General features: G+C 39.0%; 1 protein-coding gene across 2 annotated transcripts; it reads right to left on the minus strand.

Annotated features, from left to right (window-relative positions):
• Positions 1-3,011: 3,011 nt before the first annotated feature.
• Positions 3,012-27,031, minus strand: flvcr2b (FLVCR choline and putative heme transporter 2b). 2 transcript variants are annotated; one of them, XR_013503396.1, is made up of 11 exons: positions 25,981-27,030; positions 20,084-20,225; positions 17,359-17,499; positions 14,800-14,867; positions 14,203-14,306; positions 12,947-13,057; positions 10,642-10,747; positions 9,972-10,083; positions 8,609-8,664; positions 4,428-4,576; positions 3,012-3,624 (listed from the first exon to the last, which is right to left on the minus strand). XR_013503396.1 is itself a non-coding variant. In XM_078274161.1 (10 exons), exons 1-10 carry the CDS (start codon positions 26,578-26,580, stop codon positions 3,559-3,561), a joined length of 1,506 nt encoding a protein of 501 aa, XP_078130287.1. In that variant the 5' UTR covers positions 26,581-27,031; the 3' UTR covers positions 3,012-3,558. The 2 variants fall into 2 exon arrangements, 1 of the variants encoding a protein (XP_078130287.1); XM_078274161.1 differs by lacking the exon at positions 4,428-4,576 and having other exon boundaries at positions 25,981-27,031.
• Between the last annotated feature and the right edge of the window lie 443 nt (positions 27,032-27,474).

A 27,474-nucleotide genomic window follows, 5' to 3' on the forward strand; every position in this document is an offset into this window, starting at 1 on the left:
TACCAATATGACAATTTAAAAATACTACATTAGAAGTAAACGTCCTGCTGCATTCAAGAGCATTATACTGCTGTAACTGAAAAAAGGTTTTAACTTATTTATATACAGCAGGGATGGGACAAATACTTTAACGTGTATAAATTACTTTTTTTTTTTTTTTTTTAAAGTAGGTCAGTTCAAATGTACTCTTAATATGATGATGACAATGATATATGATATACACTCACCTAAAGGATTATTAGGAACACCCTACTAATACCGTGTTTGACCCCCTTTCGCCTTCAGAACTGCCTTAATTCTTCGTGGCATTGATTCAACAAGGTGCTGCAAGCATTCTTTAGAAATGTTGGCCCATATTGATAGGATAGCATCTTGCAGTTGATGGAGATTTGTGGGATGCACATCCAGGGCACGAAGCTCCCGTTCCACCACATCCCAAAGATGTTCTATTGGGTTGAGATCTGGTGACTATGGGGGCCATTTTAGTACAGTGAACTCATTGTCATGTTCAAGAAACCAATGTGAAATGTTTCGAGCTTTGTGACATGGTGCATTATCCTGCTGGAAGTAGCCATCAGGGTATGGGTACATGGTGGTCATAAAAGGATGGACATGGTCAGAAACAATGCTCAGGTAGGCTGTGGCATTTAAACAATGCCCAATTGGTACTAAGGGGCCTAAAGTGTGCCAAGAAAACATTCCCCACACCATTACACCATCAGCTTGCCCAGTGGTAACAAGGCATGACGGATCCATGTTCTCATTCTGTTTACGCCAAATTCTGACTCTACCATCTGAATGTCTCAACAGAAATCGAGACTCATCAGACCAGGCAACATTTTTACAGTCTTCAACTGTCCAATTTTGGTGAGCTTGTGCAAATTGTAGCCTCATTTTCCTATTTTTAGTGGAGATGAGTGGTACCCGGTGGGGTCTTCTGCTGGTGTAGCCCATCTGCCCCAAGGTTGTGCGTGTTGTGGCTTCACAAATGCTTGCTGCATACTTCAGTAGTGAGTGGTTATTTGAGTCAAAGTTGATCTTCTATCAGCTGGAATCAGTCGGCCCATTCTCCTCTGACCTCTAGCATCAACAAGGCATTTTGGCGCCCAGGACTGCAGCATACTGGATGTTTTTCCTTTTTCAGACCATTCTTTGTAAACCCTAGAAATGGTTGCGCGTGAAAATCCCAATAACTGAGCAGATTGTGAAATACTCAAACCAGCCTGTCTGGCACCAACAACCATGCCACGCTCAAAGTTGCTTAGATCACCTTTCGTTCCCATTCTGACATTCAGTTTGGAGTTCAGGAGATTGTCTAGACCTGGACGACACCCCTAAATGCATTGAAGCAGCTGCCATGTGATTGGTTGATTAGATAATTGCATTAACGAGAAATCTTACAAGTGTTCCTAATAATCCTTTAGGTGAGTGTATGATAGATGCATTTAGGATGCAAAATGAAGTGTATCCTTAGAAGTGCATTAATATGCCAACGTATACACACCACACTACAGAACCCTAATGTCCAAACAAACAATATAATCATTTTCCATGGATGGAACTTGAGCACCCTGAGCATACGACATGGCGAGTGCAACAAGCTACATTCACTTAAAATCAAGAGCAGAATAGAGCATCACCAAGGCAGACAATATTGACTGTATAAACAGCCATTTGACCAAAAACAGAGAGCTGCACAGTTTGGGTCTTAGTGCACACCACCCACCCACACACACACACACACACACACACACACACACACACACACACAAAGCTGCAAAGATTAATTGAGAAATTGATTAGTTGTCATCTATTAAATTAATCGCCAACTATTTTAATAATCAATTAATTGGTTTGAGTAATTTATTATTTAAAAAAAAGTTCTTAAATGTAATGGTTCCTAGTTTCTTTACTCCTCTCTGACAGTAAACTAAATATCTTTGATTTGTGGACAAAACAAGACATTTGACAAAGTCATCTTGGAAGTTGGGAAAAACAATTTTTTTTAACAATTTTCTGACGTTATAAACCAAACAACTAATGGACAATTTGTGAGCTTTATGCACCGTAAAGTCCTCCACAATCTGCTCCAAGTTCAACTTCTTTGTTGGTTTATTCTCAAAGCACGATGTAACCAGTCCACGCACTCCTCAAAGTAACCCGTTTTAACAATTTGAGCTGTATAATGAGGCTCTGCAGGTACAATTTAGGAGAAAATACTCACACACCTCTGGAGCGTATAGTGACCTGGAGGATCCACCATTGGCATTTTAGCATGTTAGCCAGATCCAGAATGCACCTGTTGGTCAGTCACCTCGTGGGTGTGTTTGATTTGGGTCATTAGCGCAGTTTTTCTCTAATGGGGCGGGGGTAAGCGTTCCCTGGAGTACTGCATGGGGTAGGCTACGTGAGATTTTTTTAAAAACGTAAATTAAAAAAAATATCTGTAGTGCATAATTCATTAAATAATGATTCACTATAATAATGAATGAATTTAGTGATTAGTTGTTTTTTTCAGTTACAACACTGTGTCGTAAATTAGACACTGATGGTGCAGGGCTTTATTGTGCCTCTTTATTATTTCTACCAAAATGTTTCGGGCTGGTCAGGGGGGATACTTTATTTTACTATATTTCTTTACTATATTTCAAAGGGGATACATAATTGAAAAAAGTTTGAGAACCACTGACTTAAACCAGTAATTAATAAAGGTTAATACAACAATACAACATTCTTTTTTTTTCTTCTGTTTTACCTATGCCGAGGTATGCTAACCTTAACCCATTATGACTTAATTCTTTTTTGTATTGCATTGTTGTAGGCTAATGATTGTTCAAGCTATAAAAACCTGCAGGTAACCTACACTTCTGATCCACATGTCATGCTGTAAATCCTGGAGAGAGACAACTGGTGTGTGTGCATCTGGATTTACAATCATCTATGGCTTCAGTCATGTAGTTTCACCATGAGATATACACATTGATGTAAAGCATGACACCAAATGAAGAACATAAACTTCATAAAACAGTTTTATTTCATGTTAAATGAGTAAACATGAATGGTGTTAAAAAACATATTACACAACTGTGTGTGGATTAGAAACCCTTTAATGCCGTATAAATTATTTTAACCACAAATATCAAAATCCCTCATACTGTATTTACAGTATCTGTGTTAATAAGCAATAACATAATTAGTCATTTATTCGTGGCAAATGTACTGTACATAATCAACACTGAAACCTTAAAGTACCGACAGGTAAAATTGTAGAGGCACAAACGTTTCACAGATTTGTCTTGCAGATTTAGTGAGATCATTCTATTTACACATAAATATAAAAGAAAAACATATTGCAGCACATTACATTTTATATATTAAATTTGATTCAAGCTTTTTTAAATGTGTAAATAGTTAATACAACACTGTGCATCTAAAAGGAAGTGGGCTAAAGACTTCTGGATGATGTTGTTCTATATCAGTATGTTACACTGTAACAGGAAGAAGTTCATGGTCATTTTCAAGGCCTTTATGTAATCTTTATTAGTGTGTGTTTTGCGTCTAAAACTTGGCTTCTTCGACGATAGACGATCCAGCCAGGCTTCTATTGTGGCAGTCTGAAGGTCCCTATATCAATTTAAAACAGGCTTGTTAAATTCATCAGTTTTATAGATTCAATGCAGAAGTTGTCTTCTGTCTCTGTAGACTTTAGGTTGATCGGTCTAACATCATCCTAAAGAGTACAGCCTTTAAATATTTCCTCCACACATTCACATTCAAGATAACATATGATTGAAAAGGGCCCAAATGTTTTTGTGGATTTTTTTCCTCATATCATCTTACTTGTATATTCTATTGCTACAGGTTACTGATTACTTAATGTGCAGAATACTTTTTTTTTCAAATACTAATTTGAAGGATACACTCTTCGCAAAGGACAAAAGATACGACCAAAATGATCTATTAAAATGCTAAAGCTCCTTCTGTAGCTTCAGTAAGGAAATATGACTGCTTCTTTGTGGTTATTTGAAATACCAGTATGTATTTGACTTTTTCAAATGTACTCAGTTCTTGATGAACTGTATGTAACTGACTACATGCTAGATGAAAACACACAAATATACAAATAAAAGCACATTAATTGGCCCACAGCAGACATTTGGACTTTGGACAGCAGGACAAGCACAGGTGTTACTAAAACAACTAAAAAGCTGTAGTTTCAAATAAGCCTCAATGGTTTTGTATTAACGATCTGAAATCACAAACTTAGCTTAGTAAAAAAAAGTTTCATATTTACATGTTTGTGTGAATTTTATTCAGCGTGATGGTAAGAAACCGAGTGAAAGACAAGTTTAACAGTGACAGGTGGAAAGATGTGAAGCACGTGTTGTGATTATAGAAAGTGTTTGCTGATTGCTCTGTGCTCCTACCTTTGTGCATCGGAGTGTTGAGCTAAGATTTGAGGAGATTTTTTTGTGAAGGCAGAAAGGTTTATTGATCAGGTGTGTGAAGGAGGAGTCTGCGGCTGGGTGATTAGCGCTGTGGCTCCGTAGTCTTGTCTCGACATCTGCCCCTCCGCCTAAAACAACAGCTACTGATCACTTGTCACTCAGCATTTTTAGAGGCGTGAGTCTCCGGTCCCAGGGTGAAGTTGCTGCGACACAATCTGATTTTGTAATTCCCCCACTGAATTCTAGCTTGTCCCACAGTACTGACTGAGTTTGTAACATTGTTTAAAGTTGTAATGCTTCCATTTACAGTGGTGCTCATAAGTTTATGAACCCATGCTAAAGTTGACCAAAAAGAGGAATAAAAAAGAAAATCATCTTTTGGAAATTGATCTTAATGCCTTAATAAAAGAAAATAACTTTTAAGGACACCAATTTTCTTTGTGAATGAATAATGTATCGTAAATAAATAAATGTTCTTCCTTAAAATACAGGGGGCATAAGTAAGTGCACCCCTATGTTAAATTCCCATAGAGGCAGGCAGATTTTTATTTTTAAAGGCCAGTTATTTCATGGATCCAGGGTACTATGCATCCTGATAAAGTTCCCTTGGCCTTTGGAATTAAAATAGCCCCACATCATCACATACCCTTCACCATACCTAGAGATTGGCATGGTTTTATGTCAGTTAGCCTAATAGCTGGTTTGATTTGCATTGAGAGATGATTTTATGGAAAGTACCCCATGCCAATCTCTAGGTATGGTAAAGGGTATGTGATGATGTGGGGCTATTTTAATTCCAAAGGCCAAGGGAACTTTATCAGGATGCATAGTATCCTGGATCCATGAAATAACTGGCCTTTAAAAAGAAAAATCTGCCTGCCTCTATGGGAATTTAACATTTGGGGTGTACTTACTTATGCCCCCTGTATTTTAAGGAAGAACATTTATTTATTTACGATACATTATTCATTCACAAAGAAAATTGGTGTCCTTAAACGTACAATATGTAACTTTCTGCCGCTAGGGGTCTCTCAACCAAAACAATGGATTGTAAACACAGACGTTTGATGATGTAGGGACGTTGCGTGGAATTATGGGAGTTTTTATTGCTAAACACTGGTTGATTAGAATGCATCTGTTCATGGACGAGTTTACCCATTCAAGTTTTTTCACGTTACGTTTAGTAACGTTTATTCATGTCATGCTAATAAAATAGCTGCAGTTTCCCCAACATAATTACATTTCTTGATTCAATCTGTATTGGTAGCTGGCTGACCAGTTAGCTAGTGAGCCAGCAAGCTAACATTAGCGGCTAACGTTAGCAGGTTTTACCACACTATCACAGTATATTTCACATGCCAATGTCACCTTTTGGATTTTACCGGGCGGACGGGGTTTGTTGTAACGCTAGCTAGCTACTCAACGAGGCTGAGAGACGGGTGTGGGAGGGGATTGCAGGGGGAATCTCCGCGATGATGTTCGATGCCTGTTGTGCAGCAGCAGAACATCTCACAGCTGCCCGATCTCCCCCTTCACTTTTCTGTTATCTTAACTATTCATTTTGGTGCTTAACCCACCTGTTGTCGGGTTAATTTAGCTAGCTAACTGTAAAGACAGCTAAACGCGAAGGGGGGAGAAATTCGGCAGGGAGGAGATTTTCGGAACAAACACCGTTAACGTTTTACGGAGACGTAGCTAGCTAGCTAACATTATGGATGGCCGATGTTGTGACTAGGATGCCTGGGCTTGCAGACGAGGTGGCTGAGTGGTTAAGGTGATGCCTGGGTGTTGATATTCTCTGTTTCCTGACGCTTCATAAAACTGCCGTTAGCGTCAAAGGCACCCGGCACCGGCTGGGGCTAACGTTAACTAGCTATTGCTACATGTCCCGGCTGTGTTGTCAGCTATTATCCCGAATGATGTCTCTCTAAATTAGCATTAAATCAATCGTCTATCTAGCTATACAGCTAACGTTAACGTTACTAGGGAACTTATTCGTGGGTTAGCGCAGTGCTGCTTTTATCCATGGTCCAAACAATCATACTACTAATAACTTTATGAGCGTGATGAACGATGTTGTAACCCTATGATGTTATCCACCAACCATTAGCTAGCATGAATGTTAGCTACTTGTCAACCAGCCATACATTGTAGTAACATTAGGCTGGATTAATATTGATATTTATCAATAAATAAGGTTTCTGCTGTATTATGGTGTTGCAAAGTGGCATGTAATTAATCACAAAATGATGCATTTTGACAGAAAATACAGTGTTACCAGTATTTATTTCTGTGACATTGTATGAGTTACAATTACTCTCGAACGTAGCATCTGGTTGCCCGTGTTTTGCCGGAAGTAACGAGTAACTAGATGGTGAAAGGTTATATGACGCCACTAACAGGCAACTAAATGAAACGTGACGTGTCTGAAAATAAAAACAGATTTCTCTGGGTTTGCCATTTGATGGAAACATTTGGGATAGTGTAACTACACAACTCAAAAAAATATATAACATAGGTATGGTCGTTTTTTGACATTTTAATGCAGAAAAGTTACATATTGTACCTTTAAAGGTTGGATTTTTCCTAATTTTTTTTTTATTAAGGCATTAAGATCAATTTTCAAAAGATGATTTTTTTTATTCCTCTTTTTAGTCAACTTTAGCACGGGTTCATAAACTTATGAGCAACACTGTATATGGCTACGTTTGGCCAGTTGCTTTGATATCATAGAAAGGCAGAATAGGTGGGAGAAGGTGAGAGCTTTTCACAGTGTCAGACTTTAGAGTGAGAGCATTTGACTATTTCCTGGAGGCAGTGCTAGTGCAGACCTGATAGATAGGCTGTTGAACTCACAAAAGTATCAGTAGAAAATTATTGTTCATTACTTTTTGGCCAGCACTATTACCACTCACATATCTGTTTGTTAAGTATAAGGCTACAGCCAGCAGCCACTTATCTTAGCTTAGCTCAGCTCCGAGGCAAAAAATAGTTTGGCAAATACAGTATAACCTCCATAAAATGGAGTTAAATTGTTAAATTGTTGTTTTTACACCTGGCTTTTTGTACGGATTAAACAAACAAGATATACTTTTTTGATTAGTTAGCTTTATTGATGCTGGTTAGTGAATTTTGTTCCCTTCAAAAGGCCCAGGCTAGTTGTGTCCCCCTGATCCCAGTCTTTGTGCTAAGCTAAGCTAATCATCTGCTGGCTTTAGCTTCGTATTTAATGGACAGATACGAGTGGTATCGATGGTCTCATGTAACTCTCCATTCATTTTTGAGTATATTATGAACCCTCATGTCTGTATATCTGTTCTTCACTGTATGTTAGCATTAAATGTGAGGAATTTCCTGTCATCAGTAACTTCATCACAGAACTTGGAGACTCACCCAGGCATCAATGACAATTTGCTCTTCATGTTAATAGAGGTCATTTGTTGCTTTGTAGCTTCTTGCTCTTTTTTTCAGAGATTGTTTTCAGGTTCTTTCTCACAGCAATGCTACACAAGGTAGGCAAGTGGTGAAATAGAAAGACATGTATTTTGAGGAAATCACATCAATAAAGCATTTACCATTGTACTATAATATAAGCTCTAAGATATTTGTACATTTCTTAGCATGTAAGCAGATGTATGCTCTGTTTTACAACATGCAGCCACCTGAGAAAGATGAAAGCAGGCCATCAGGCCATAATCAACACTATTTCTATGAAAAACAGACGACACAGACGACAACAAAAATAGACACAATAGGAGCACATGGTAAGTTATTTCTGGAGCCGCACAAGACGCACATGTGACCTTGACTGCATGGCTTCCATGCAAACTTATGACAAGCAAACAAATAACACATGGGCCCTTTTCACAGCAGACATTTTGACATGTTATAGTAGGAAAAGTACAATTGTTACTAATAACATTAACAATAGCTCTGTGCATTCAAATGTCTGAGTAAGCTTTATGACAGACCCTGAAACTGAAGCAGCTAAATTGAATTCAGCTCATTATTTGTATTAATGCTTTTCCTGCTGCGAGATGTTAAAATGTCTTCCATGAAAATGGCTTATTCCAAATTATACTACCATCACCATTGTTCGCCTACATACACTATATCCCCAACAATTAAACATTAGCATTACACCCCTTATTCTCACTTACTGCTGCTTTGGCCAACATGTTTGCATTTTGTCTCCGCAGATCAGACTTAATTAAGCCTGCAGAGAAATAAAGACAGAACAGGTAAACCTGCATGAAAAACTGAAACAAAAATGTGTGGTTGAATGACATAATGTAATAAAGGTGACTATCCAGTAGGTGGCTCTTGTGCACAGACACATTGCAGTGCTCTGTTCAAGTACAATGATTTCCTAAGACTCTTTGGCAACAAATATAAATCTGAAGAAAATACAGTATGCCACTCAAGTCATGCATCCTAACTTACCCTCAAACTTTGCACTGCAAAATTATGAAAACAGTTTGATTGCAACCTCATCATTAACCTCAATTTCCATTTCAGGAGAAGAAGGTTTCCCAACAGGTCATAACCATTGTGACTATGAATATATCATAGAGAGCAAATACTGTTAGGACTCTACACTGTATCACAAAGTGGGAGTTCAGTTATGGTTTTCTCACAAAGCTGTTCTCTTTCTGGCAAACTGGCATGATGACCACAACGAAAAAGTCCACTCATATTGCTAAATGCTGAGTAAGTTACAAAAGGCACTGAGTCACTCTGCTGACCTTTGTGAGCAGAAAAGTTGCATTAAAGTCTTGCAGGATTTTTGTGCACAATGTTTAGTGCTTCAGTGGCTAATGCATTTTTAAAAAGTTATACATTACTCATAAACCCCTCAATGGGCCATGCGAAAAGAACGACGTGGCTCTGTATTGACTGAGGCCTGAAATCTCACATTTAAAACATGAAACAAACTGCTACTGATCGTATGTCAGTACACGTGCAGCATTTCTCACAGTACTTCAAAATTATATTACAAAATGTTTACGGCTCCACCTTCTGAATTGTTTTTCTAGAAACTCCAGCTTAGAGTTTTGCTTAATGAAAATCATTCACTTTTGAGTGAGGATCAACAAAACCCCTGTTACACAATCTCTTTTTAGCAACCTTCAGTTAAATAGTTTTTATTTTACTTGTTTAAGAAAAAAAGAAGAAAAACTCTAAGAAATCTAAACCCTGCGCTGCTCCTAAGGTCAACTCACCTTCCTGTAAGTAGGTGATTAAAGTATATTTCATATTATATGCAACAATAAAAACACATTTGTCATTATGTTACATTCTGAATGTGTCATAACATTCAACCTTGAAACAGTCCTTCAAGTAGTTACACAGTAACCATCATCTGCATTCTTGGAATTTAGCATTTTTTCCCACAGGAATGCTAACAAACTCATAACAGAAACAGTAACAAAGACAATTCTTAGGCATTGCTGTACGTGACATAAAATCAGTAGTTTGCTATGGCTATACACAGCATATGTTTCAAAGTCAGATAGTTCTTACCTGTCATTATTGTGCCGATTAAAAGAAAAACACAGAGGAAGATGTTTCCTGCCAGTGTGCCGAAGCTGTCCATGATCTTCCCCTGGCAGATGGTGAATATAATGCCAAACACCTGTGCATGCAGAACATGCAATAGTTAGTAATAAAGCTGGTGTTTGCACGTACCCTCACAACCACAACAAAGGAAAGATGCTAAACAAATTAAAAGCACACTACAGCACCTCATAAGTCCACTTTCATCACTTAATTTCATCACTCAGCAGCAAAGAAGTATCAATATGGTCTGGCAAAAATAAGGCATTCAAAGGAAGTATTATAGATCCGCTACCTGCAATCAGCTATCCAGGGCACGTTACACAGAAGTGATTTGTGAATGGTGGTGGTGGCGTCATGTTTCATAAATTAATTTATGTAGCTTGGAAATTTGTGTTCACGTTCATACATGGTTTAGAAGAATGATGCTAGTTTTGTTTGTTGCATGTTGCAAAGTCAAATCAGGATTTTAGCACATTTGACAGAACAGATTCGGCTGATCGACTGTTGAAAACCTGCATTGATACTGGGTGATAGTACAGTAGTAGTTGTAGTGGTACAACCAGTTACACACAAACAATTGTTCTCATGCTATCTCTTTGAGTCTTAAGTGACCCTATAGGTCATTGAATTGCACCTGTGCTGAGCAGTTGAGGAGTCCGGATGAGGTTCCCTCTGACTCTGGGTACGTCAGCTCCACTGCAAACTCAAAGCCCAGCGGCAGGTAGCCCGTCATGAAGAACCTGGACGGACGGACAGACGGACGGACACACACACATTGTTAATCACAGGTTGATTACAGCTCTTTTTCTGCTAAACCGCAACATTCCTTGCACTAATTTGATCTAAATGGGGTTTTGCATGGTTTAAGCTAAAACATACCTCGTGCACAATACATAACTTGCAAGTGGGTGAAAACTTTGCACTCAGGAATTTAAGACTAACACCCTTAGTCTTAAATTCCTGAGTGTTTCATTAGTTTAATGACATTAATGAGGTATATAGTATATACAGGACCAACAGGCTTTGAAAGCGGTCCACTGACGCCAGATCATTTTCTTACTCAATAGCACCATATTGTCCTTCCACTCAAGTGACGACATGTGAAACTAAATTACAAGGTTCTTACATGGCAACAGCAGCAAAACTTCTTAGACATTTACCTACACTCTTTCTGCCTTTAAATAAAACAACATAGAGCAATAATAGCAAGAGTTTGTGAAGGGATAATCTAATAATACACATACATAGCAATAAACATTCAAAATCAAAAATAGAAATTATTAGATACTACGATGGGGAAAGAAAAATACTCGGGACAACGGTTGTACACACTTGAAGAAAAAGAAAAGAAACTTTATCAATGGAATATCAAGAATTCCAGCAGGTATGTAAAGCTAGCTGTAGCTCATTTAGTCTCGATTAACAAATTAAGCTTTCTGTGAGTTATTTGACAATTCAGCCGGACTCACATGAATGATGTACTCTGGCTAGCACGCATGTATGGTATGTCACGTAGGTGTGCCTTCACAGAAAGAGCGAGCCCAATCTGGAAGGCCAATCTGTCCCGCTGAAGATGTGTAATGATTTCATAACAGCCATGTAAAGGTTGCAAAAGTACTGCTGGCTACAGGATCTGGTCTTACCTACATAAGAAGATTTTGTGGATCATTTTCACATGTAAATATATAATTAATAGTGGCTCTTCAACCTTCATTTTAATGCACTGCACCCACGTTACTGTGATAACTTGCTATCTGAGAACCATCTTGAATACAATTTGATCAAAACTATTGTTTTTTAAATTGTCCATATTGTTGTTGGTTTTGAATATACCTCATGTACCCAGGACTGCCTGCAAAGCAGTATTAATGAATTATGCAGATTATTCCACACAACTGTGTACTGTTTCTATACTTTTTTCTTTTTTCCATGAGCAGGAGGCTATCTCACTACTACTGGTTATATCCTGAGTTTGAATACTGGGTCAGTGTGTAGAGACGTAAATCGTTACTTTAGATCCTTCTGTGCGTAGGGTGTACTGTATGTACGAATGCAAACAAAAAACCAAAAAACCAAAGTTGACCTCTAAATAAACACAGCTGTAAATTATTGTTGCAAATGTCAACAGAAATATTGCACTCAGATAAACTGTTAAATAGCAGGGTTGCACAAGTTTTCCGCAGTTTCCATCTCTGATTCAGTTTAGTTTAAAAACCTGCAGTGGAGGAGACAGCATCTGTGTAAGGAATGTGCAAATAGTTAGAGCTTAAAATGTGATGTTGCTGAGCTCACTCAAGCTTGCTTACTTAGGATATAGTCTTGCATTAGCAGACCAGCGGGTTAGGCAATTCCACACAGTATTCCGGGATGGGAGAAAAACGTGTTCTGGTTTATTGGCATTTTTTTAAACCAATCACAATCATCTCGGGCAGCGCTAGGCACCAGACGGAGCAACGGTGCCTCTGCAAAATAGCCTCGGGAAGCAACTTGTTTTGGTGGAACGCGTATGTTCAAAAGTTGTTTTAGTCGTGCAACAGAAAACTCAGATTGGACAGACAGTCTAGCTAGCTGTCTCGATTGCAGAAATCTGAGGAGCAGGTAACCATAGTACTCAAAATTAAAAATGCCAACACAAAGAAAGCGGAAGGTAACGGACATCCGGCCGAAATGAGGGACATCCGGCAGAATTTCTGGCGGCACCTGAACAATCCCGGAAATGAAACATCGTTGATATAGACTACTTACGATTTAATCTATCTTGAAATGAAGTATTTATGGTGGTTTGGTTGTAAATATGTCTATATACATATAATTTTGGTTTTCTGTCCCTTGACTGAACAAATAAGTGTATAGCAAAAACATTAAAAACTAATAAATCCTTAGATCATAGTACATAGTACCACAAAAAAGAAAGAATGAATGAATAAATGAAAGAATACCCGAGAGTTCCAGCGGTGATGAAGACCACCCAGAGGTGTCCAAGATTGAGTGTAGCAGCATAGACTATCATCCCCACCAGAGACATGAAGTAGACTGCAAGGGTTGTCTGCCTGAAAAAACACATTAGAAATATACAACACTAAACACTACAATCATCATTATCATGGTAAAATCAGAGGACTGTTGTATTTTCAATTTGTGTGGATAGGTGCTGTAGTAGACCACTGCAGTTTCTCAATTGACTTGAAAATGTATTCAGATTAAAAGCAGTCTTTTATAACATTACAGACAGATTCAAAATGTCAAGGTATATTGTGGAGTTTTTGACCATTAGTGCATTAGCGCTATGGAGCAATGTTTGTTTTCTTTAATGTGCACCAGGACCCACAGGGTATCTTTAAAACTCACTACATAATTACAGCTACTCATTAATATATGTGACATGTTTGGAGAGAATACACATGAGATTGTCACAAAACATAATTTCATTTATCTTGAAATAAGTATTGTGCACATTGATCATAAGACAATTGAAACTGCAGTCTGAAATTTTGAATAAGGTAGCACCTTGCTGATTTAAAAAAAATCCACATAAATATATAATAAACAGTATTTGAAAAAAAATTCCTTTTCTTTTAAATTGTATGCACCTCTTTAAGAAAAGTACAGAGTATAGGATGCTAACGGATTTATAATAATATTGAAACGTTGAAATAAACAGATGAACTGCAAAGTTTTTGAGAATGGGCAATCAGAGAGTCAATCAAATATCTGGATTAGAAAACAAAGCCAGGTGGGACTGAATGTGTCCCTGTATGTGTGACACACACACACACACACACACACACACACACGCATTCCCCCATTTGCAAAACAATACTCTTCTAAATAAGACAGTGGAGGGTTGACTGAAACCCCACATAGGGTGGACAATGCTGTCACAACACAGCCAAAAGGCCCATTGGGTCAGAAAGATCACTGTTAGAGCAGCATGCTGCACCTGGAAAAACAGACACAAAACCCAGACAGCCAACACATAAACACTAAACAAGATGTCCAGCTAGAGAAGTGAAATGACAATACACAGTACAGGAAAAAAACTGGTTTAACTGAAATGTTGGCTACGATACAGATTTTTAAAAAATCCATGTGAAGTGAAACTTAAACTCTCTCTCTTAGCATTGTTTTGATTCCCAACACTGGAAACTTCACAAACTGCTGTTCTTGTACTTCTCGATTCTGACATTCGCCTTACTTGTAAGTTTTAGTTTTGTCTAACCAAATGCCACAGATCAGGGAGCCGACCATCCCCGCAATGACAATGGTGAGGCCAATCCTCCCAGCATTCACTTCTTCTCCCTAAAGGGTCAAAGAAGATAGGACATATGTTAGCGACCTTATGACCTTACATACTAAGGAAAGGCAGTCTGAGAGAAAGCAGACATCATTTCAACGGAGTTGAGGTGAATTGGAGTGAGTTTATACATCTGGTGTCAAATCAATCCTTTCTCCACACCGTCCACTGATGGAGGTGAAATTGACGGTGTTATTCCATGACATTATACAGCATCATATATCAATACTTCAATAGAGAAAAGTCTAATTGTCCTATGAAATAGTGTTAGTATGGACATTGCGACACCTCCCATAGGAAATTATTAATTCAAACTAAATACTATACTGTATGTTTACCCATACACATATATATATATATATATATATATATATATATATATATATATATATATATATATATATATATATATATATATATATATATATACACACACACATACACACATATATATATATACACATATATATACACATACACACAGAACACAGGACTTACAGGGTAATGCTCGATGATCATGCGGTTCAGCAGGGTGCCAACAGCATAGAAACAACCCACGTTCAAACCTGTCAGTTGGGAAATATTGTCAGTCTTCACACCACAAAAAACATCTTTCAGGAAACTTTAAAGTTGAGGAATCATCGAGCTAACTTCCTTAAGTGAATTGTGAAATATTGTAATGCGAGTGCGAAGGGTTTTGTTTTGCAGTTGTGTCAGCTGAACCTAATCAGGCTTGTATCTGAAACAGAGAGCTGTCCCAAACCAAGGATTTCTATAAAAGGAGAGGTCTGCACAGAGTGTTTTAGAACAAAACGTTTTAGATAACGTCAGTAAGTCAGACATAAACTACACAGAAAGAAAATATCCTGCATAAAGAAATACTCACAAGACCATTAACACCACGTTTGGAAAATTGTTAAGAGAATAAATTGAGTGAGGATGTAAAACGCAAAAGAAAAATTAATATATATTTCTATACTATTTGCAAATATTACTGTATGAATGAGCCTGTTACTTTTATATTACTGGACATTCATGATCAACAGCTACAGACAGGGACAGGTGGAGCTGCAGCCCAGGACAGAGACTGACAATCCCAGGTGAATCTGAGACCATGTGAACTCTGCATACTCTTTGGAAACCCAAAGATCATATGTAGAGGGACACAGACACAGACACACACACACACACACACACACACACACACACACACACACACACACACACTAATAATAATAATAATAATAATAATAATAATAATAGTCACATCAATTGTGTCATGTGAAGTGACACAGTAAGGTCAAGCAAGGTGAATTCATTAACTGCTCAGCTGTTGGACATAGATGTTGTGACTTCACAAGCTTGACTAAATTGACAGACTGCCGAGAAACTCTCTATCTTTCTCAGAGACCTTTACTTCATAAAACATTTGGTCTTTAGGTCACATTGATCATTCGTTAAACATTGTTTGACTATTAACAAACTTTGAACCGCTCCAGGACACACTCACTCTCATCTCTATATGAACTTTTATATAACCAATGACTTGTTTGGATTTTTATGACATTTAACGATAAGATAAACCTTGTTACACTTCAAAGGGAAACTGTAAGGGCTTTATTGGAAATCCCTTGGTTTATATGACAATATAACAGCTATTATAAAGAAGAATCATTAAGTGCAGGGCAGATGTGATGTGTTGGGAGGAATACCTGGATTGAACAACCTTTTTCAATTGGATTGGTCAGTTTAAAGCGACTATAATCCCATTCAATATCTTTATTATGACAATGTATCAAATGACCATGTGAAAGGAGTCGCTCGTAGTGATGAACCTATAGAAAATTATAACCCGAATCTGTAGCTCCCCTCGGCTATCCAGCCTTACTGTTTTTGCTCACTCTCACCACTGTCATTGTGTCACTTCCGAGTGAAAAAGGTCTAAAAACCCACTGTACACTACCTGCTTAGCACCAAACAACAGACAACAGTTAGCAACTAGCAGGTGAACACAGTGGAGCGTTTAGCATCTAAAGAGACTTACATTTCCATCAAAAGATGGTGGAGACCAAAAAAAAGAGCTACATGAGAGTGAATATTGGACTTTAGACATCAGATGACCATGAACATGACATTGTTTGTTTACAAGTTTGCCATATCATATAATAAGAAAACATAAGATATACTTTATTGTCCGTGAAGGGAAATTTGTTTTGGACTCGAGTTAAATGGTGAGTTAATGGTAATTATATGTCCATATTGTCTTTACAATGAGAAAAATCAGAAAAACAATTAAAGAAACAGAGAATAATTAGCTTATTCACCGTATCCCCCAGAGTTAGATAAGACCATACATACCCTTCTCATCTCTGTGCATGTTGTAACTCTGTCTGATGCCCCCACCGCTAGCCTCGCTTAGCACAGATCCTGGAGGTAACTGGCTCCAACTAGCCTACTGCTCCAATAAGTGACAAAATAACGCCAACATGTTCCTGCTTACATGGATTTTTACATGTGATTTGTATAGTCACAGCGTGTACAAATAACTAGGTCACATGAGACACAGCTATCTTCTAACCGTATACAAACTGGGAACCATATTCTCAGAAAGGTGAAGCACTGCTACTTGGGCGGAGTGATTTGTTCGCAGCACCTGAGAAGCCCCGTGGTGAGGAGTAGAGAGTAACAACGGTGCTTTTCAGGTGTTGCGCTGGTTACCTCCAGGATCTGTGGTAACCTAGGCTAGCGGTGGGGGCGTCAGACAGAGTTACAACACACACGGAAATGAGAAGGGTATGTATGGACTTATCCAACTCTGGGGGATACGGTGAATAAGCTAAAGTCCCAATAAGTCGGCGTGTTCCTTTAATGCAGCTTTAATGGTTACAATTTAAGCCACACGGGTGATCAATAAACAACCACCTAAAAAAATTAAAAGCCCTGCCAGTGGATGTTTTTTACACTGGTCTAAAATAGCTTTTAAAGTACTTTTTTATGTTGGTCCATCAAATGAACACAAACAAATAACTATTACTGTGGAGAATGGCGTTGACTGACCGTAAGTGATGATGAGGAGGATGAAGGGCTTGTTGCGGAGCAGCCTGAGAATAGAGGCCGTGTAGGAGTACTGCTCTGGAGGGATGCTACGAGCTGTGGCCTGGGCCTGAGTCGGAGGAAGTTTAGGACGCTCCTGAAAGACTGACACATGGAAAGACCAAAATCAATATTAAAAACAGTAAACACAAATAACAGCAACAGCAGCAAACTCACATACATTGCCATGCAGGTAACAGGTGAACACTTCATGATCAGATGAACAGCAAACAGTCATGATCACAGACCGATATACAAAGTAATATGTCATTTATATACAGTATGTGGTATAACATATCACAATTACTTGATGTTTCTAACAATTTTGTATATCTTCAGTGACACTGGAACAAGTTCTAAAATTACTGTATTTGATTGGAATTTATCTTACTCTAAAGCTGCTGAAGGGCAAATTCTAAAGGGGAATATTGGGTATAAATGCTTAAAATAACAAAATGTTACTGTTTGACATTAGTTTATCCTTTTTACATGAGGAAACAGGGCTGCAAACTTCCAAATTGTCTACCACATGCATGTCTGAGAAGGCCATGGAGGCCAAATGAGCTGTGTAATGGGGACACATTCAGACATAGCTGTACAGGTCCAAACATATACAGTACGCTCAATACACCTTCACATAATGCATGCTGTAGATACACTCATATTCATTCCCTGAGCGTTTCTAAGGCCGAAAGACAGTTAGCCAACCTCTGACCCAGAGGACAGTCATATTTTGGGGTGACAACTGTGACGTGACCTGTTTCAGTCTGTGTTTTCTCCCGAGTGAAAACACACGCCCTCAGGCTTCAAGGGGAAACACAGATGTCGGTCTTTCTAGTTTTTGGATCTGAGCCAGCCTTTTCTTCCCACCGGCAAAACAGACCTGAAGGTCTGTGTTTAGTAACCAGTTCTCACTAAACCTACGAAAATAAACGTCTCTTTCAATTATTAATGATGTCAGCTGCATGTTACTAAATGTTATTCAAAGGAAATGTTATTCTAACTGTACTTTTTTTTTTTTTTTTAACGGTTTTTGCATGCAAATTTTCCTTTACCACTCTCGGTGATTCCCCTTACTCAGTCAACCAGATCCATTCATATTATGTCTTAATGCAGACTTTCTCTGCAGTTAACTTTGGCTGCCAATTTGTTTAAAAAGGAAGGCAGCAGCCAAACTTTTTCTCTAACCTCTCTTTGCACACAGTTTATGCAAATCTCTGAATCCTGAGGTCTGCCCTGCTGACTCACAGGCCTGTTGCAGGGCTACAGATGGCCCTGCCAGCAGGACAACCCTCACACATGGCATCTTGCATGTATGTGTGAGGGTGTGCTATGCGTGTGAGTATAATATGTGTCATATCATGAAACCAGTGAGGCCAACTGGTATGAAATATCTCGCTGGAGTAACCAAGAGCAGCATAAGTCACGTCTATTACCATAAACCATAATATGACTAAGTCTGTACGTCCTGTAAAGACTTTGTGATCAGTGAACGAGTTATGTGATGTGGATGAATTTAACGTTTATCTTTCTCGTTATACAATCAACACTGACGGTTTAATCAGTCTGAAAGTTGTACATGGTGCCACTATGGAAGGCCTTCACAAGCATCCTTTTGTGTTTCTGAATGCAGAACGCTTACGAGTGCCCCCGCCCTCCCCCTTTCCTGACAGGACAACAGCTTTTTCATGCAACTTGTTCCTCTCTTACAACTACCCAGCCCACAGTTCTCTATAGAAGAGTACATACTAACATTGTTTGCTACTGACTTTCTCCACAATAAAAAAAAGACATAAAATCAAGTTTGATTACTACATCTGAGGTGCTAAATGTGTAATTGAAAATATAAATTCTGAGATAAATGCGTAAGAGAACGGAAGGAAAAAGACATAGTGGTTAAAATGCATTGGCAGCAGATATAAAGCAGACTACAACTAAGCATTTTCCCTCACAACTCACATACTGTTTGTCAAGTCACGCCACTTCCTTCTAACCATAACATGTCCTTTTGTGATAGATCATAGACATAGATCCTCTATTTCTATTTCTCTATAACTAAATATGTTACAAAATAATACTGGTCACTATGCTGGAGCACTCTTTTCTCTACTTTTGGTGCGTGCTACCCTGACATTCCTCCTGACCTGTACCACAATAGTATCTTTTTTGTGAATCTCCCCTTCAGGGAGGGTTTTGTGTTGGTGCAGACATGCAGGTCAGCACTTTTCTTGTCCACTGAATGGTGCTTCTTGTCAGAGTGGAAGTCTGCTGTGAATTAAAACCATCATCAGTTGGATCCACTGAATGAGAAAATCCCACTGGACTGAGCGAATATTGGTCCAGACAATACACATGAAAACGTCTGAGTATGTTTCTGAGGGAGGGTATAAAGTGTGGGGAAGTAGAAAAGCTGAGTGACTGAAGTGATGTCACGTTTGACTTCATTCATTCTTACTCCTTTGACTGCTTCATTGACCTCGCCTCTCTATTCCATTCACAGAAAAATCATTGGTTACACGGTACAGTGATATCAGTATTAAAATAGCATTTAAATTGAAAGTTTCGGTTTTATCTGCAGAGGTTTCAAGATATCCGCCTCCGTTTGCATGGCAAGATAACACTGGAAGTCGGTAAGAAAACCCTATTTTTGGTATGTGGACTGAACCATGTGCTACATTACAATTCGTACCAAAGATAACAAGGATGAAGAGTAAGGTGGCCACTCCTGCTGTGATGTAGAACATAATGCTGATGTGATGAGCCAGCTCGTCCAAGTCGTCCACATTAGGAACCAGGATGGGAGGCACAAGGAACCCAATGGCAATACCCAGCTAGAAGACAATGAACACATATAACACATATGAAAGAAAAAAAAAGGAAGTCGGAAGTGAACACACATCATTATTTTCCAAGTTCAACGTGACTTAAAAACAGAAAGGTTTTGCTCATAACCCTGTTGTTTCTAAATTTCATATGCTGACTGAATGGTACCACAGCATGTGTATTTAGAGGGTATTATTGCTTGTTTTGACACCCGTGAAAGTGTATATTTTAGTAATGTAATATACATTATTGGTTTAAATACACACTTAACTTTATGATCCAATTGATCTTTAAAGGTTAGATGGGATCGTGTTCTCTATAGTACATCTTGGTAGTTCAATTTTAATTATTAAAAACATGATTAATCAACTATACATTTTTTTTTAATTGTCAAGCCTCTCAAACAAGCCGTTTTACAATGTCACTCATCTGAAACTCGCATGTGCAGGTCAATGAAACATACCACATGGAACTTTTTGCCCAACAGAAAACCATCTCAGAATAGTTATTTATACCATATCAGGTTGCTATGTAACCATGTTTTAACAGCATCTATGTTGCCTGACTAATTCAACACAGAACTTCACGATTGGGAAACAGTGTTTATACTTAAACAGCTAAACAGTGTATGACGAAGAGATTTCAGCAAACAGTTAACACAGTTTTCTCTGGACTTGGAATGTCGCAACAAGACACTAGAAGTCCTATGCGACTCTGGCATCCCATGCAGCTGCATAATCTACAGACAGCTGCCTCACTATGTGGACACTAGATATTCAGACAAACCTGGTTTCCCAGAACTCCTATGGAACAAGCGGTGGAAACCTCTTTCTCTCCAAACCACACTGAGGCAAGGTAAGAGGGAATACCAAGGACGAACACAGTGGCTACTGAGCACATAAACTGGCCAAAAAAGGTGACTGGGAACAGATTGGGACTGGCACTACCAATTTTTATCCAAGCACCAATGCAGTTAAAGGCTGACCCAACGAGGACAACGTCCCGGATTCCCCTGTTGTCCAGAAGCCACAGGACGGGCAGAATTAGTGGAATGTAAGTGAGCAGGTAGATCATGGACAACCAGTCAATGGCCAGAGAGTCAATGTTGTAGAAGCGCATGAATATGTTGCTAATAATGCTGTACTGAAGCCACATAAAGGCATTGCCGGCTGAGACGGCGCTAAAGAGAAACAGCATCAGCCAGCGACGGTTGTAAAGTTTGGTCTCAGCCTTGGGGGCCAGCTCTGCCTGGTCACCCTGTAAAGCCACGACGTCTAACCGTGACCCAATAGAGACGGCTCTGCCTAAAGGTCCGGGAGCCCACTGCAGCGAAGCGAGGCCCGGAACGGGATTCTCTGCAACCTTGGACCACGGCCAGTCTTCACCACCGATTTCAGAATTTGCATGGTTGTCTTTCAAAGTATTGTTTTGTGGCATTTTAACTGTCCTAAAGTGGGCCCCTGGAGCGTGAGAGGTCCTGAAATTTCAGAGCTTGTGTCCTAACAGCTTGCTGTCCTGTGTGCAAACTGCCTGTAGTAGAAAGATGCTTTTCTCAGAGGAGCCAGAGAGCGACCACAGCTGGAGTTACTATTGCCTTTACTAGTGTCCTGATTCACAACTCATAGCATGTGATGGCATCTATACCACATATTTATCGCCTTCAGTCCGGTCATGTGATGTTAATATAGGAATTCTTCCAATTCTACTTAAACCACTCCTACAAACTCAAACCTTGTTTTACCTCTTGAGTTAACTGTCCCGATTAATTAGTGACCCCAGAAAACAAAAGAACAGATATTTCTCTGTTGAACTTTATTAAGTATCTTGTGAAGGCTGAAGGCTGAAGTTAAAGGGCCAGTGTGTAACGTGTTAAGTTGTTCATTATCAAAATCATTATCATACTGCTCCGCCTTTCGCGTTTTCGCTGTCACCTGATAAACTCACAGGTGCTGCTAATGCTGCAAATGGGTATTGTCGCATCCGGGCCCCGGCACGTTTGAAGAAGGAAACATGGAGGACCACACGTATTCAAAATCCAAATTCCAGGAACAGGAGTCTTCTTCTTCTCCCAGAAAAAGAAAAAAGGATATTGAAAAGAGCCAGTGGAAGGACCTTGAAATGGCAATGTCAAGGATGCCTCTTCAGGCAATTATTTGAGAAATTAACCAAACACCTCCTGGACAAGGCAAATCCATTTATTGGTTTATCTCTTAAAGTCCAGGAGCAAACTGAAAAGTTGTGCAAAAAAAAATTAGTTAAATTAAAATGGTGCGCTTGTGATAGTGATTTCCTTCCTAATTTAAGTGATGAAAGATTTAAGACATGGGCAAAGAATGGGGTCACTGCTTAATGTACTGATACAAAAGGGGTCACTGCAGAACTTCCAGATTATGAAGGAAGAATATGGTCTTGAACAGTAAGACTTTTACAGGTTCCTCCAGATGAGACATTGCTTTGACACACTTAAGAAAGATGTAGATATGGCAAATTTAGAGAGTGGATTGATGAAAATCTTCGTATCTGCATACAACTCTGAATCTAACGCTAAAACCATATCCAAGATATACAACTGCTTCTCACAAAGAAAATCACAGGAGTCACTGTATATTAAGGAAAAATGGGATAGTGAGAGTAATGATGTTGTCTCTCAGGAGGATTGGTACAATATTTGCCAAACACAATGGTAAACCACTAGTTCTCTTTGCTGGAGGGAATTCTTGTACGTTTTTTCATAATCCCAACAAAAGCGACACTACACTGCTGACTCAGACTGTTGGAGACTATGTCAAACAGATCACTATCACATTTTGGTCTTGCCCAGTGCTAATTCCTTACTGGAGAAGATTCGACATTCTATACCTGGGTAATTTTCCAAAAGTGATGAATTCTAAAGACAAGAAGCTTATGTCCATCTTACTAGCTGCAGGTAGAAAGGCCATAACCTGTAAATGGTTGAAGCAACAGGCTCCTTTGATCGATGACTGACATAGTTTATGACATATACAAAATGGAGAGATTGACATATCTCAAACTTCGTCAAGAAGATTTTGCCAGCTTATGGTCTAAGTGGACCGTATATACTGCTCTCAGAAGAGTAGACTTTATATAATGTATACTATATGCATTTAATTCAAGTACACACATTCCTCCCAGTTCTATAATGTATATAGTTCTGTTTGTGGTACCAGACAGACCTTTTATTGAAGACTATGCACAAGTTATCAAAAGACAGGCAAGTGTTTTGTTTGTTTGTCTTCTATTTTTATTATCTACATGTGAAGTCCATGTGAAATGTGACAGGTAAGAACCTGGAGGTTGGCCAGATGCTTTTTGATCTTACTGATGTGGATTCTGGATATGTCCTTGAATTGTGTATTTGTTGCCTACTTTTGAGAGGGTAGGGATGCTGGGAAGGATGCAAGATGTCTTTAATGGTTCATGTTTTTCTGTAATGCTCTGGATACCAATAAAAACATAAATAAAATAAAAACCTGTCTGACGGCCGAAGCATTGAATACACAAAGAAGTTGAAACAAGAAGATTCGTTAAAAGACAACATGCTCATTAGAAGTCTATCAGAAAGCCAACAAGTGTTTGTTATTACTGTCTGCATCCAAAAACCCAGTTTGTGCTCTGGGTTACACGCAGCTAATTTCCCAGCACTAAGCGATGACTTTTAAGTGACATTTTACTTGATGTACTGTAAGTTGAGTCAAGTGTTGTTTGTTCAGAATCTTAAAGTGTTGAATGTGATGTTTACAGTGGCACGATGCTGATCTTTGCACTGCCGTCTGCCTTTTTGGCTGCTTAAAATGTCCTGCTCCCTCTTACCTTAGATAAACACTACAATAGCAGCACACTAATGCATATGCATACAAGTAAAATGAGAATGATACAGTATCTCACAAAAGTGAGTACACTCCTCACATGTTAGTAAATATTTCATTATATCTTTTAATGGGACAACACTGAATAAATTACACTTTGCTACAATGTAAAGTATTAAGTGTACAGCTTGTATAACAGTGTAAATGTGCTGTCCCCTCAAAATAACTCAACACACAGCCATTAATGTCTAAACCGCTGGCAACAAAAGTGAGTACACCCCTATGTTAAATTCCCATAGAGGCAGAGAGATTTTTATTTTTAAAGGCCAGTTATTTCATGGATCCAGGATACTATGCATCCTGATAAAGTTCCCTTGGCCTTTGGAATTAAAATAGCCCCACATCATCACATACCCTTCACCATACCTAGAGATTGGTATGGGGTACTTTCCATAAAATCATTTCTCAATGCAAATCAAACCAGCTATTAGGCTAACTGACATAAAACCATGCCAATCTCTAGGTATGGTGAAGGGTATGTGATGATGTGGGGCTACACTTAATACTTTACATTGTAGCAAAGTGTAACTTCCTCAGTGTTGTCCCATTAAAAGCTATAATGAAATATTTACTAAAATGTGAGGGGTGTACTCACTTTCGTGAGATACTGTATATGTGAAGAATGTTGTGAGTTGTTTTACTGACTATCACAGGTCACAGTACAGTCACAGAAAAAAAATCCAGAAAACAATTTCCATGGGTAATGTCCTTGGGCGTCCAAGGGTAGCTTAATTTATAATAAAACCTTGTATTTTATAAACTATATGTGTTTTGTGTGCACAAATCTTAATTTGTAAAGTAACTAGTAACTAAAGCTGTCAGATTAATGTTGTGGAGTTAAAAGTACAATATTTATCTTTGAAATGTAGTGGAGTAGAAGTAGAAAGTGCCTTGAAAAGAAGAGGCTCAAGTACAAGTACCTAAAATGTATACTTAAGTACAGTTCTTGAGTTAATGTACTGTACTTTGTTACGTTCCACCACTGGTTTGGACAGACTTCAGGATTCCGTCCTCAGGTTTTCTATCACACAATGTTTGAGGACATATTAAACATGCTTGTATTTTATGTCCCTTCTAAGTCCCACCATTTTTCCAAATCTTGTTTATGTATTGTGGTCCAGGACCAACATCTGTGGAGCAGCTTTGCCAGAAGACCTGAGAGCATCCAAATCTGCTCACAGCTTCAAAACATTAAATGATAGATTATAGTTCCTTTTTTTGCTCCCACTATGCTATTGATGATTTACCCAAATTTGGATTCTTTATTAGTTTGTTTCTTTCAGGCAACTTGTTCATATAGTTTGTTTGTTTTTTGTATTCTGTGGTCACTATAATTGCCATGGCGGAGGCCAAGTATAAAGGCTTGACCACCTGGGGACAAGCTTACAAGAAAGGTTGTTTTGTGTAAATATGAGCCTCCATGTGCTTCATGCTGATGAATAATAAGTGGCTTTGAGTTGACAAAGTTTTATTTGTGTGTAGAGATCTGTTTAATATGTGCCATGTAACAGTAGAGAACGTTTTTTTTGTCTTCATCTCTCACTGTTACGATTTACAATACCTTCATACAAAGTTATATATGATTTAAGGTACATAGTGGTTGTTTAAATGTATGTCTATTCTTGCATGCTGGTTCACTGTATATTGCTACCATTTATTCATTCCCAGTAAGCGATGCTGTGGCTTGAATGAACAGGAGATGGACTGTGGTCGCCTGAACGTGCGTAATTACGCAAACGTGTCACATAGATGTGGGAATGTCCGCATGACTGGTGGTGAATGGAGCCATTACATAGATTAAATTAGTGATTAAGTAGACGAAGAGCTATCCTGGCATACTTACTGACCAGGGGACAGTCTGTACTTCACAGCCTACCTGATTCCCGAAGACTCCGATGGAGCAGGCGGTGGACACTTCCTCTGAACCGAACCACACTGACGCGATTCTGGACGGCATCCCGAGGATGAACACCTGCGCGCACGAGCAGCAGAACTGCCCCAGAAATGTGACGGCGAACAGGTTGGGTTTGACGCTGGCCACTTTGATCCATGTGCCTGCACAGTTTAGCGCAGTGGCCACAAGCGCGATGACCCGTAGCCCCTTTTTGTCCAGCAGCCAGGTCACCGGGAAGATGAAGGGAATGTATGTCAACATGTAGATCATAGACATCCAGTCTATGGTGAAGGCGTCCACGTCGTAGAACTTCATAAAAATGTTGTTGATGATGCCGTACTGTATCCATTGGAAGGAGTTGCACAGTGAATATGAGCTGAACAGGAGGACGATCATCCAGCGCCGTTTGTACAGACGGGTGGGTCGTAGCGCTTCATGACCGTCCAGCTGACTCTGATTGTCGGCGCGTTGCACCGCGTCACCCGCCTCATCCAGTTTGACATGGTTCTCTAAGTCCACCCCATTGCCTTTAGTTTGATCCTCGTTAAGTGTAGTGTCTCCTAACGCTTGTTTCTCACTCATATTAAACTAGTCTGCTAAATATACTCATTGAGTATAAACTTTACAGTCAACTACTGTGGGTTAAACCACTGCAAACTAAACTGAAAGTCGACGACAGATCGCCTACAACTTCATGTTTTCAGCTATAATGAGAAGTCCAATCAAAATATATGTTTAAGTTCCTCGAACTGTTAATAAGTAGTGTACGTAGTGAAGGCTAATCAACTTTCAGTTTGAGCGCCATTTCCTCCCCCAGTTGAAGTCAGTTCAGCAGTCGACTTTACGCCTACAGGTACAAGTCCAATACATTAGGGTTACAGATAAATTCATGAAGGAATATGATCCTTTCAGGACGAGGTTTCCAAGTGGTCACACGTGTAGAAGCGCCTGTTGTGACCCTCCACCCGGACCTAAAAACCGCTTTTGGATCTTGAAACAAGTCGGTCAATTCAGAGGGCGGAGTTTCATAAACCGTTCTTCGGTATCTGAGAAGCCTGTTGCACTGAGATATATCTCACATTTAGCCTACAATTTGTAACGTGCTTAAATGCCGGTCCTTTCTTTTCTGATATAATGGCTGTTGTATATAAAAACATTGCAGATATCAAGTTATTTATTTTGTCCACGTGCCTAATAATAATGGAATTATCACAAAAGGGTGAAAGAGACAAAAGCCTCAGTTGTGTTCAAGGACAAAATATAGGCTAATTCATGCCCACCCAGGACAGGCTATTAATTAATATTGTCATAATTTGTGCTTTCTGACACAAAACTACTGTAACTTCATCTACTGGTGAACAGTGCCATCTAGGGACTCCCTCAGAGAAATAAAACATGACAGTGGTTTGTTATCAGCACTAGTGCAGACTTCACACATTCTGCTGTCCTGACAAAGAAAAACACTTCATATAGGCA

Source organism: Sander vitreus, chromosome 18, assembly GCF_031162955.1.
Source record: "Sander vitreus isolate 19-12246 chromosome 18, sanVit1, whole genome shotgun sequence".
Classification (NCBI taxonomy): Eukaryota; Metazoa; Chordata; class Actinopteri; order Perciformes; family Percidae; genus Sander; species Sander vitreus.

What these genes read in the sequence shown, in the direction of transcription:
- flvcr2b (XM_078274161.1), bottom strand. Translation starts at nt 26,580, where the DNA reads ATGAGTGAGAAACAAGCGTTAGGAGACACTACACTTAACGAGGATCAA. An exon ending in ATCACCGCTGGAACTCTCGG is followed by an intron (nt 10,748 to 12,946) that starts GTATTCTTTCAT and finishes CCGTCCGTCCAG; the next exon opens with GTTCTTCATGACGGGCTACC. An exon ending in ACATGTTGGCCAAAGCAGCA is followed by an intron (nt 3,625 to 8,608) that starts GTAAGTGAGAAT and finishes AAATTGATATAG; the next exon opens with GGACCTTCAGACTGCCACAA.